The 12053-nt window shown below is 41.4% G+C and overlaps 1 protein-coding gene across 1 annotated transcript in view; it reads left to right on the top strand.

The window, feature by feature from the left end:
• IL7R (interleukin 7 receptor) overlaps nucleotides 1-12053 on the top strand; it is a 72013-nt gene that overhangs the window by 55224 nt on the left and 4736 nt on the right. Inside the window, exons 6-9 of the mRNA XM_089689432.1 lie at nucleotides 2051-2231; nucleotides 3292-3294; nucleotides 7192-7291; nucleotides 9775-9850. Of these exons, the coding sequence (XP_089545558.1) occupies nucleotides 2051-2231; nucleotides 3292-3294; nucleotides 7192-7291; nucleotides 9775-9850 (360 nt within the window). The remainder of the gene's footprint in view (nucleotides 1-2050; nucleotides 2232-3291; nucleotides 3295-7191; nucleotides 7292-9774; nucleotides 9851-12053) is intronic.

The raw sequence follows: 12053 nt of genomic DNA, 5'->3' as shown, positions 1-12053 counted from the left end.
TGATTTGTCATCAGACAAGAAATACAGGGGAAATCTTCCAGTCAGAACACTTGTTCTGGTAACAAAAGTCTAAGAAGGAATTTATCTCACTTCCTGTTGTGTCTACAGGACAGGAAGTAAAGAAAATTGTCCTCAATGAGACACAGAGGGCACAAAAATGTAGATTTAACCCTATGCTATTCTAAAGGAAGAAAATTTTTTGATCTTTGATGTACCAAAGCTCTCCAGTGCTTTGTCATAGTTACATAGTTAGTCTGGCTGAAAAAAGACAAAAGTCCATCCAGTTCAACCATTAAAAAAAAAAAAAAGTTATAATCCTATACACACAGTTGATCCAGAGGAAGGTAAACAAACCCAGCAAAGCATGATCCAATTTGCTCCTCAGGGAAAAAATTCCTTCCTGGTCCCCTGAGAGGCAATTGGATATTCCCTGGATCAACTTAACCTATAAATGTTAGTATCCAGTTATATTCTGTGTATCCAAGAAAGAATCCAGGACTTTTTTAAAGCAATCCACTGAGCTGGCCAGAACCAACTCTTGAGGGAGTCTATTCCACATTTTCACAGCTCTCACTGTGAAGAAACCTTTCCGTGTTTGGAGATTAAATTTCTTTCTTTCCAGACGTAAAGAGTGCCCCCTTGTCCTCTGTGATGACCTCAGGGGGAATAACTCTACACCGAGTTCACTATATGAACCACTGATGTATTTATACATGGAGATCATATCCCCCCTTATGTATTTATACATGGAGATCATATCCCCCCTTATGTATTATACATGGAGATCATATCCCCCCCTTATGTATTATACATGGAGATCATATCCCCCCTTATGTATTATACATGGAGATCATATCCCCCCTTATGTATTATACATGGAGATCATATCCCCCTTATGTATTATACATGGTGATCATATCCCCCCTTATGTATTATACATGGAGATCATATCCCCCCTTATGTATTATACATGTAGATCATATCCCCCCTTATGTATTATACATGGTGATCATATCCCCCCTTATGTATTATACATGGTGATCATATCCCCCCTTAATCTCCTCTTCTCAAGAGAGAATAAATTCAGTTCCTCTAATCTTTCCTCATAGCTGATCTCCTCCATGCCTCTTATCAGTTTGGTTGCCCTTCTCTGTACTTTCTCCAGTTCCCCAATGTTCTTTTGGTGAATTGGTGCCCAAAACTGAAATGCATATTCCAGATGAGGTCTTACTAATGATTTGTACCGGGGTAATATGATATCTCTCTCTCTGGAGTCTATACCTCTTTTAATACAAGAGAGGATTTTGCTCACTTTAGAACCCGCAGCTTGGTATTGCATGCCATTATTAAGCTTGTGATCTAGCAGAACTCCCAGATCCTTCACCATTGATTCCCCCAGTTTTACCCCCTACTATGTATGATGCATGCATATTCTTAGCCCCCAAGTGCAGAACCTTACATTTATCAACATTAAACCTCATTTGCCACATAGTTGCCCAATTAAACAGTGCATTGAGGTTGACTTGTAAATTGGAGACATCCTGTACAGCTTGGTGTCATCTGCAAAGGCTGAAATGGGATTTATAATCCCAGACCCTATATTGTTTATAAATATATTAAAAAGTAAGGGTCCCAACACTGAACCTTGGGGTACACCACTGACACCCCTAGACCATTCAGAGTATGAATCATTAACCACTACTCTCTGGATTTGGTCTTTTAGCCAGTTTTCTATCCATTTCCATACGGATTTTTCCAAGCCCGTAGACTTTACCTTACACATTAGCCGTGTGTGGGGAACTGTGTCAAACGCTTTTGAAAAATCCAAGTATACCACTTTGTACCAATTTTTTGTATGTCTTAAACCATTTCTGGGTGCTTGTTGACGTGTGCTTTGGGTCATTGTTCTGCTGTAAGACCCATGACTTCTAACGGAGACCCAACTTTCTGACACTGGGCCCTATCAAAATGGTGTTATGTGACCATTTAAAAATGTAAACAGTGTCGTCGGTGTAACTCTTTAACTGGACTTTTTAAATTCTCCATTTAGTGTTTTCAGAATGACGATATCTACATACATATATCAAAGAGCAATTTAGAACCTTCTACAACATATAAAGCAAGGGTTCGATCAAAGCCAAATGGAGAGTTCTATGACGGTTCTTGGAGCAACTGGAGTCAAACAGTCCACTTTGTGACAATTACATCTAATGAGAAGAATGATAATGGAGGTAAGAGAACTTGTTATCTGGAAACAATGGGCACTCCTTAAGTTTTTGAAAGAAACCTGGTAGCAGCCATTGGCAACTTCTTTTGAGGGTGCATGCTCATGGAGTTAGAGTGCACTTACTGATTTACAGACGTAGAGTAAAGCGTGTGGCTGATAAAATTGGAATTTTGCTGTGAGTTGGTACCCAGTTCAATAACTGAATGAGAGAAATAACAACTGTGTGAACTCTAAACTGTCATCATTCATTGCTCTCATACATAATGCATTCACAGCAACAATGTAACATATGTAGCACAATCGTCATTTTCTTACTAAGGTGCACTCAGCACGTGTTTATGTTTTTATGTGCGTGTGCATAAAAAAAGTTTGTTTTATTTTTTATGTTACTTTATTTTTTACCTTTTTTCCTTTCTTTTTTAACAATTGACTTTATTGTAATGACAGAATTGTAATACTGTAATGATAGGTTCTATTTATTGAGACATTAGGGGTTTACAGACCCCTGATGTCTTCTCTGCTTTTAGACCCGTTCCCTTCCCTTAGACCCCTGATGCCTTCCCTTCCCTTAGACCCCTGATGCTTTCCCTTCCCCACTGAAGCTAATGGAACACAAATTATGATCGATTAGCTCAGGTCTTGACAAATATGCGATAATCACAGCAAAACGGCACCACATTTTAGGCACCATTGAACTTAATGGCACCTAAACCTGCGTTTTGTGATCACAGCGATTCTGCTGCAATCCCAAAATGCCCAGGTATGAATGGAGCTGCCCTGGTTCACACACACATGCGATTTTGGATGTGTTTTCAAACTCACAGATTCGCATGACAGGCTAGATATTATGTGTTCCTAATGAGGTGGTTCACAGAGATGTGATCCACACGCATTTTGTGTTTTGTGCCATTATGAAAAGGGTCCTGTGAGAGTTGTAGCGGTGCGTTCCAGACTCACAAGCGATAGAGTGGCATGCGGAGATAAGTGTTCATATAGGGTTGCTCTTGACAGGTGTATTCACATTGAAGTCAATAGGAGGTATTTTGCATTGAAGTCTATGGGAGACAGTTTGCATTGAAGTTTATTGGTGGCATTTTGCATTGAAGTCTACGGGAGGCAATTTTGCATTGTAGTCTACTGGAGATGACTTTGAATTGAAGTCTATGGAAGGAAACTTTGCATTGAAGTGTATGGGAGGTGACTTTGCATTGAAGCCCATAGAAGGTGACTTTGCACTGAAGTCTCTAGGATTATTATTATTATACAGGGTTTATATAGCGCCAACAGTTTGTGCAGCACTTTACAATATAAGGGAAACAGTACAATTACAATACATTTCAGTACATAAGGAATAGGAGGGCCCTGCTCGTGGAGCATACAACCTAAAGGATGTGACTGTGCATTAAAGTCTATGGGAGGCAGTGTGTGAACCCAATTTCTAGTCATCATGGCGACCTGGTGCCTGGGATCAGCTTCTTCACAGCAGCTGGGGAAAGTAACGACCAAACCTAGAAATTATGTAATGCACATCTCTTCCGTGTTCATTCGCCAGAGAGGAGATCAGTGAATGGATGTTCACTAGTCTCCCTCCATTCAACCTGCTGACACCTACCATGCTAGTCCTGGGTCTACAGGATCCCCTGGGTCTACAGATCCCCGTTTACCTGAAGCCAGTTATAAATGATGCAGGTAGGCAAGTAGTTTAATATGAGGCTGGCACTGCCTACCCCATGCCCATGTTTCTGTCTGTACTAATCTCCAAGAGGGGCAGACTTTTTTTCAGCAATCATGAACAGTCAGATACCCCATTTTCATAGCTATAAAACATTATTTGTATGTACGAATGGCTTACTCACATGTGTGAATCATCCTCCTACATGGCATGGAGTTTGCTTGACCTACTATATCGCAAGTGATGACAGCTAACTGAGAATAGAGCACTGTTAGTGTCCGGTCACACTGGGTGCGACTTGACATGCGATTTGCATGCCATACAACTTGCAAATCGCATGGTAAATCGCACCTTATTGTCCACAATTAGAGCGGTCGTATCGGTGCGGTTCCGACTTGGTCAGAGCAGCACCGATTTCTAAAGTAGTACATACACTTTTGGTGCGATTTGCATAGACATCTGTATCAGATGTCTTGCAAATCGCAACTCAAATCGGCATGTCATCCGAGTTTGAAATCGTGCGACTTCACTGTAAGTTGTACAATTTCAAAGTCGGGATCAGTGTGACCGGAGTGTAAGGCTACTTTCACACTGATCTACCGCAAAAACAGCAAAAATGCATAGGCGTTTTTACCGCGCTTTTGCCACACTTTCTGAACGGTTTTTAAAGGACGGTTTTGAGGCACTTTACAGGCGTTTCATGCATTTTTCAGGCATTTTCCATTGATTTAAATGGGAAGAGGTGTTTTGGGGGCTTTTTTTAACTGAACAAACATGCTGCAAAGATGCTGCAAGCATGAGCTTTTACAGCGCAACGGAAGCGCAACACCCCAATGTGAAAACTTACATAGACATACATAGGGAAGCATTTTCTTGAGCTTTTCAGATGCTTTTTTTTAACGCATAAGCGCTTCAAAAACTCCTCAGTGTGAAAGTAGCCTAACAGAGATTGTCAATGCTGTAGCAATTGTGCACACAGAGATGGACACGGTCATTTATCTTTCTAAAGACCCTCCATCTTGTATCTCCCTCTCCCTCCTCCAATTCCCCCTCCCTCTCTGTTGAGTGACATGTGGTCTGTATGATGCTGAGAGATCACAGGCATCAGGCCCCAGCTGGAGAGCTTCATGGTTATAAACCCTAATTAGCCTGGCCCCAGTATGTCTGTGAAACTCTTGCTTGAAAAGGATCGTAAAGCCATAAACCAGTCCTTCACTGTGCTTCAAAGACATTCCAGCTAGCCGTAAAACAAGACAACACATTTAAACCCCACTTTTCCATATAATTTTATATCTGGAGATGGGATATAATCACATAAACATAAAGCATATATTCAGATAGCTCAGTTTAATACAAGTCGCCTGATATCTTACACCCCCTAGCTGATGTCTACAGGAGAGCAGAAAGCATATCGCTCTAGCTGAAATTGTGAACTATGCCATGTTTCATATCTAGACATTCAGCAGATCATTCTGCATATTAATATACCCTTGGATAGAATGTTACATGTGCTTAGGTAAGGTTATTGCCCTGGTATCAACTTGGGAGGGATTTTGGTTCTAGTCTGAGTCCCCCACCTACGACACCCTCCCCAAACGAGGAGATTGGTTCTCTGCTTCAAGGAGACACCCTGCTGAGTTCTTAGGAAAAGGCTGTTATGCTTGGAGCAGAGAGTTAGAGTTAAGCTAAGTTGAAGAATTCTCCCCTTTTAACATCAGGAACCAACTTGGGAGACGGTACCCTTTGCTCTGAATCTTGATCTGCTTAACCCAGGACTTTTGGCAAGTACTCTGCCTCTCTAAAACTTCTTTCTGTTATCTCTCTGTTGTGGCATTTTTATATATATATATATATATATATATATATATATATTGGCTACATCTTTTTCTGTAAATATTGTTATTGCACCCTTTGACCTTTTTAGTAATAAATCCTATTATCTGAAAAGTGTTGAACTGTTTCTAAAACTCTTAAATGCAAACTAAGAATCCCTGTCTCTGAAGAGCGCTACTGTGTGTTTTAAACCTCTATATATCTCTGCCTGCGGTGACAGTGGTATACAGATGATTATTCAAACATCATAGTGTTATTGTTAATATTGGCAAGTTTCCTCCTTTTCTCTACAAAAAGGCGGTGGTGGCAGTGTGAAGGGTTAATTACGTAATTAACCTGACCCAGTAACAATCGCTCTCAGGCTGCAGGTACATAGATTGTGGTCCATTAGCTGGAAAATCTTTGTATGGGGTGCAGCTGAGCGAGGCATTGTTACGCATGTGACAGCGTGGTTTTAGATTGGCTAGTCCTTCGGCCACGAGTTGGTGAGAAGGGCTAGGGTCTGACGTCGCGATCGTCACAAATGCAAATGAAAAAAAGTAGCAGAACAGGACAATAGCAGAAGTAGCAGGCCAGTGATCTGGGAAAGCACTACTAGGCACAAACTCAGACCAAAAAATTGCAGGACTAATCCGGGGCCTAAACAGACAGAAGTCAGAAAGATCAGAATCCAGGGTATGAGCAGAAAGAATAATCTGTTGATCAAGCCAACTGAGGGTTCAGCAATATTCCCAAGTGCTTCCTTGATTAGGGCAGGTGTGCGCTCCAGAGACCTGAGCAGTAGAGTTAAGTAATAAGCCGGCCATACATGGGTTGAAATTGGACCAATTTTTCATCCGAAAATCGGACCTAAGTCTGATCGGTCGATTTTTGCTCTGTTAGTGGGTCAATGGCACCGGCCGATTTTCATGGTTCCTCCCCTTCTCGGTGCTCAGGCATGTTGGAAAATTTGTGAAAAACAACCAATTTTTGACTCAGTGATGATAAAATCGTACGATCGTTTTTCTGAAAAGAATATGCACATGAGCCATGATCTGAAAGGAACAGAAGTTTTGCCTGTTATATGAGGTAAACTTTATGACTTGGTCGGCCAATTTTCATTCATCATTGATGAAACCATAGGATTACCGAGCAAATGAGGTTTTCAATTTTCAGACTAAAAATCGTTCGGAATTCGAACCATGTATGGCCTGCATAAGTAATAATCAGCAGATGGTGAAGGCTCTAGGCTGATCGTTCTACCACCAACCAGTATGTTATGCCACAGAAAGGCATGCTTTTTTAACAATAATTTCTACATTTTTTCCATTCAACAGATGGGCCCACCTTTGCTAGGTATAGTGTACAGTAGTATTACTATCGGGCTTTTTATAGTGGCAACATTGGGCAACATAGTGGCAACATTGGGCAATGAGATTAATTCATGTGTCTGTTTGTGGATTCTATTTTCCAGGTGAAGAAGATTTCAAAGACTTTTTTACAGTGATTTTATGCTGCTGTGCTGTAGTTGTCGTTTTCATTCTTGTCATCGTATTAACTAAATTGTTCTGGAAAGACAGGTAAGCGTATTAAAAAAGAATGTACATATATGTGTGAGCTGATAACCTTTAGGCTAGGTTCACCTATGCAGGTTGTGTTTGAGGTGTTTCTGCATTGCATTTTGCGTTTTTGACACTTTTTGATGCATTTTGCTTTACTTTTCTTCTTTTTTTAAATTTTGTTGTTGTTGCTAAGCAGATTTTAAACGCACAATGCATAAAAAATGCAGCAAATACGTAACAAAAACGCAATACTTGCTTTTCTGCAGCGTTCCCAATGAAGTCTATAGAACCAAAAACGCACCGTTTGGCGTTCAAAAAAGTCCCTGACCCTTTCCAAAAAACACACTGGATGAAAATGCGGAGATGTGAACATGTCCCATAGGAAATCAAGTTAAATGGACTGTACTGTGTTTCTGCAAAACGCAGCAGAAAATGCTTAGGTGTGAACCTGGGATTAAAGTGATTCTAAAGGCTGAAGGTTTTTTAACTTCATTCCAGGGGCGGACTGACAACTCATGGGGCCTCCGGGCAATAGGGGATCATGGGGCCCCTGTGTCCTTGCCCAAACTCAAAAAAGCCTATGAAAAAGGTACCAGGGGCAACTCATGGGGCCCCCTACAGTCCGCCCCTGCTTCATTCCTTCTGTGCATGAAGGTAAAAAACCTTCAGTGTGCAACTCCCCTCCCAGCCCCCTCCATTTCTTACCTGAGCCCTCTCTCGACCCAGCTATGTGCAGGAGAGCAGCGGCTCTCCTGGGTCTCTCCCTCCTTATTGGCTGAGACACAGCAAATGGCTGCTTCTGCTGTCAATCATAGCCAGTGAAGAGGAAGCAGGGGGGTGGGGCCGAGCCATGCTCTGTATGTTTATAGACACATAGAGGCAGCTCAGGAGCAAGCATGCACGAGTGCCCCCAGAGCAAGCAGCTTGCTGTGAGTTCACTAATCTGGGGGGAGAAGCCAGCCAGCGGGGGACCCGAGAAGAAGAGGATCTGGGCTGCTCTGTGCAAAATCATTACACATAGCAGATATGTATGATGTGTTTGTGATTTTTAAAACAAAAAATGTGAACCTTTAGTATCACTTTAAGCACCTCCTGCCCGCCATATAGTGCAATGCGGTTCTCTCGTTCTGGAAGGACATCATATGACATCCTCCCATTCTAACCGTGCATGCGCGGCTCCGGGAGTGTGCAGCGCGGCGATCGGCGGTGCGCTGTGTCCCTTGCACACAGCGGATCACCGATCAATGGAAAGAGCTGAAGATGTCGGCTTGGTCATATGATCAGCTGTGTCCAACTGTGAGCAGTGGAAGAGGACATACGAACCCCCCTGGAACACACCAACGCCCCACCAGCACTACGGAAAGCAATCCAATGGCTGAAGTTCCGCTTGGACCACTTTCAATAGAATAGCTGAAAAAAAAAAATACCGGGGTTATGGCTGATTTGTACCTATAACAGGTAATTGCATGGTCATGCAACGCTATACCCAAACAAAATTTATATAATTTTTTTATACAAATAGAGCTTTCTTTTTGTGGTATTTGATCACCACTGTTTTTTTTTTTATGAAATAAATAAAAATAAACGAAAAATGTAAAAAACAAACAAAAATATTTTTTGCTTTCTGCTGTAAAACATAACCAATAAAAAAAAATTAAACAAATTTCTTCATAAATTTAGGGCGAAATGTAAAATGTAAAAAAAAAATCCCAGTAAGTGTAGATTGATTGGTTTGTGTGAAAGTCATAGCATCTGCAAATTATGCATATATACTAGGTATATACTGGAATATTTACTATATACTACTAATGGCGGTGATTTATAGTGGGGCTTTGATAGTGCAGCGGGCAATCTGAGACTAACTGACACTGGAGAGAACTGATTAACTGCCGCTGATATCACCATCATACAGTGTTCAGTGCTAATATTATACACTGTCACTGTACTAATGACACTGGCTGGGAAAGGGTTAACAACTTGAATAATCAAGGGGTTAAGTGCATGCCTAAAAAGTGTTAATTTGTGTAATGTTTGCTGCTTTTTACTAAAAATCTTTGTTTCTTTCACTTGCATTGCAGGAAGGAGAAACAGAGATTGCTCCAGCTGTACAGAGCCCTGTGTTGATTGTCAACACAGGGCTCTGGGTTGTGATTGGACACAGCTGATCATAAGGTCCCAGCCATAACTCATTGGCCGGGACCTGCTAACAAATTCCCGCTGAGTGCAAACATAGTGGAAGTCGGTGGGCGGGGGGCGCACACATGCACCCCCTTTACCAGGAAGAGGCTAGAAACGTACAGGTACAGGCTGCCCATCCGTAGTACATTGCGGGCAAGTGGCCTTGAAGTGGTTAAGCTGCAATATATTACATTTTTGTTCTTGGGTTTAGATGTACTTTATATGAACTCGCTCATACACCAAATGAATGATTGGCCCTTGTTGCACTGCAGTCTAATATTATTACTCGTGTGTAAACAGTGGAATGGATTTTGTTTCCGCAGAATAAAGCCATTCATTTGGCCAGAACTGCCAGACCACAAAAATGCACTGGAGAAATTGTGTATATCACCAACAAAGGTACCATCAAAGCTCCTAAATATTAATTGCTTTCATTTATGTATATCTTTTTATTTGTATCTCTTCAAAGGTGAATGCTTTCTCCCTACAAACAGGTATGACTCTAGAAGAGTGTGAGCTGGAGTAATTGCAGTGAAATTTAAAGGACAAGTTCACCTTGAAGTGTTACTAAACCCACAACAGTAAAATCAGTCTGCATATGCAGTAAAGCATGCTAGTTATACTCACTGTGGAACCTAAGGGGTTAATCCTCTGCACTGTGTAAGAAGGCCGTTTGATCCTGTCTTCTTTGCTCCTCCTCTTGTTCAAATGTCCACAGACTAAACCGTAGCCATTCTGCACATGCTCAGTTTAGTGTGTATTGCTAGAGAGGTTTTTTCTATCTTTGGAGAGTTCATGTGATCAGCACAGGGCCAATCAGCATTGTCCAGGCAGAGGTCAGGGGTCCTGCATCCTCCTAGAGGAGAATGAAATCTCCTACAAGCTTTAACCAGTGCTCTGCTGGACACTGATAGAAGTCACAAGATTGCTCTAACTGTGCATGAGAAAAGATATTTAGCAGTTTATATTGGGCGGCACAGTGGCTTAGTGGTTAGCACTTCTACCTTGCAGTAATTGGGTCATGGGTTCAATTCCCAACCATGGCGCCTCCTGCATGGAGTTTGCATGCTCTCCCTCTGTTCGTGTGGGTTTCCTCCAGGTACTCGTTTTTCCTCCCACACTCCAAAGACATGCTGGTAGGTTAATTGGCTCCTGTCTAAATTGTCCTAGTTTCATCCCTGGCCATGCAGGATCTCCTGCATGGTAGGGGTTGGAGAAAGACCTGGCAACCTACCCTGTAAAAATAATTGCTAAGAGAATTCATGGAAAAAGTCGCTTACGAGTGACGGTCCATGCAATCACCAAGGGTCGGATATGACTGAATGGATAGATAGAGAGAGATTTACTGAAATAATTGTATTTCCATGTTCTGTGTACTGTGGGAGACCAGATATAGTAAATGCAGGGTCCAGGGTTTAGTAACACTTTAAAAAAAATTTAATAATAAACACTCATTTTTTTGTAGGTTAAAAACGTACGTTATTATTTTTATGTAGCGCTACCATCTTTGAGGGCCGCAGAGTTTTTGGGTCCCCCTGAGCTCTGCGCAGCCAGGCAACACGCATTTTGCCCATTTTCATCCACAGTCAGTAAACAGTCCATGAGCTTGGTTTTTCTTGTTTTATCAGGGGCAGGGGCGGACTGACCATTTGGAAACTCGGGCACTGCCTGAGGGCCCGGGGTCAGTAGGGGGCCCCATGAGATGCCCCTGGTACCTTTTTCATAGGCTTTTTTGAGTTTGGACAAGGACACAGGGGCCCCATGATCCCCTATTGCCCAGGGGCCCCATGAGTTGTCAGTCCGCCCCTGATCAGGGGTTAACAACGTGGATGGGGTAAAGGCGGTTACAGTATGCCCAATGTGATTGAAGAAACAGCAGAATGAGGTAGTTTCCTGCTCTAGCACACTAAAAAAAAAAAAATGAAAAACACTTGACTGCGTTCCAGCTGGAATCATCACAGTCCTTGGTAGAATATTCCCCGTCTAGGAGCTTGGTGTCTCCTAAGTGGATTTGTTTTTCAGCAATTGCTTATTGAGTAACATGTTACATGCTACACACTGAATACAGTAACATATTATGATAGGTGAACTTATCCTTTTAATTCACCAAAGTGGAAAAACTCAATAATAATCACTATGTTGCTTAGGTGAAATTTGCTTTTATTGTGGTGTATTTAGAGTAATGTAGTTTATTGCATTTAGTGTTCCATGTATTGTGTTCTTTTTTTTTAACCATGTAATCATTATTTCTACATGTTTGCTGTAAATATTTTAATGCCCCCCCCCTCCCTTTTTTTTTTCTTTTGGTGAAAAAAATATAAAATAAGCAGGTGCCATTATTTTTGTCCAAGATAGTTGAAAGGGAATATTGTATTGTATTTTGTATGTATTTCTCTATGGTGTGTATTTGTATGCATTTCTCTACTGTATGTATTTCTAATGTATAAAACTCTGAAGATTTAGCAAAACATTTCTGCAAAATTTCAGAGAAATCTCACGCATTCCTATTAAAACAGTAATAGTAGAGTAATAATCGTGATGACAGGAGTATTTTTGGTTATAATAGTGACAGCATTAGTGATAACAGTAGAAATCAGGGGCG

This window comes from Staurois parvus, unplaced genomic scaffold (assembly GCF_062004578.1).
Source record: "Staurois parvus isolate SC_StPar_1 unplaced genomic scaffold, SC_StPar_1.0 ptg000475l, whole genome shotgun sequence".
NCBI lineage: Eukaryota > Metazoa > Chordata > Amphibia > Anura > Ranidae > Staurois > Staurois parvus.
The sequence above is the reverse complement of the archived record's forward strand: the minus strand, read 5'-3'. Positions and strand labels throughout refer to the sequence as shown.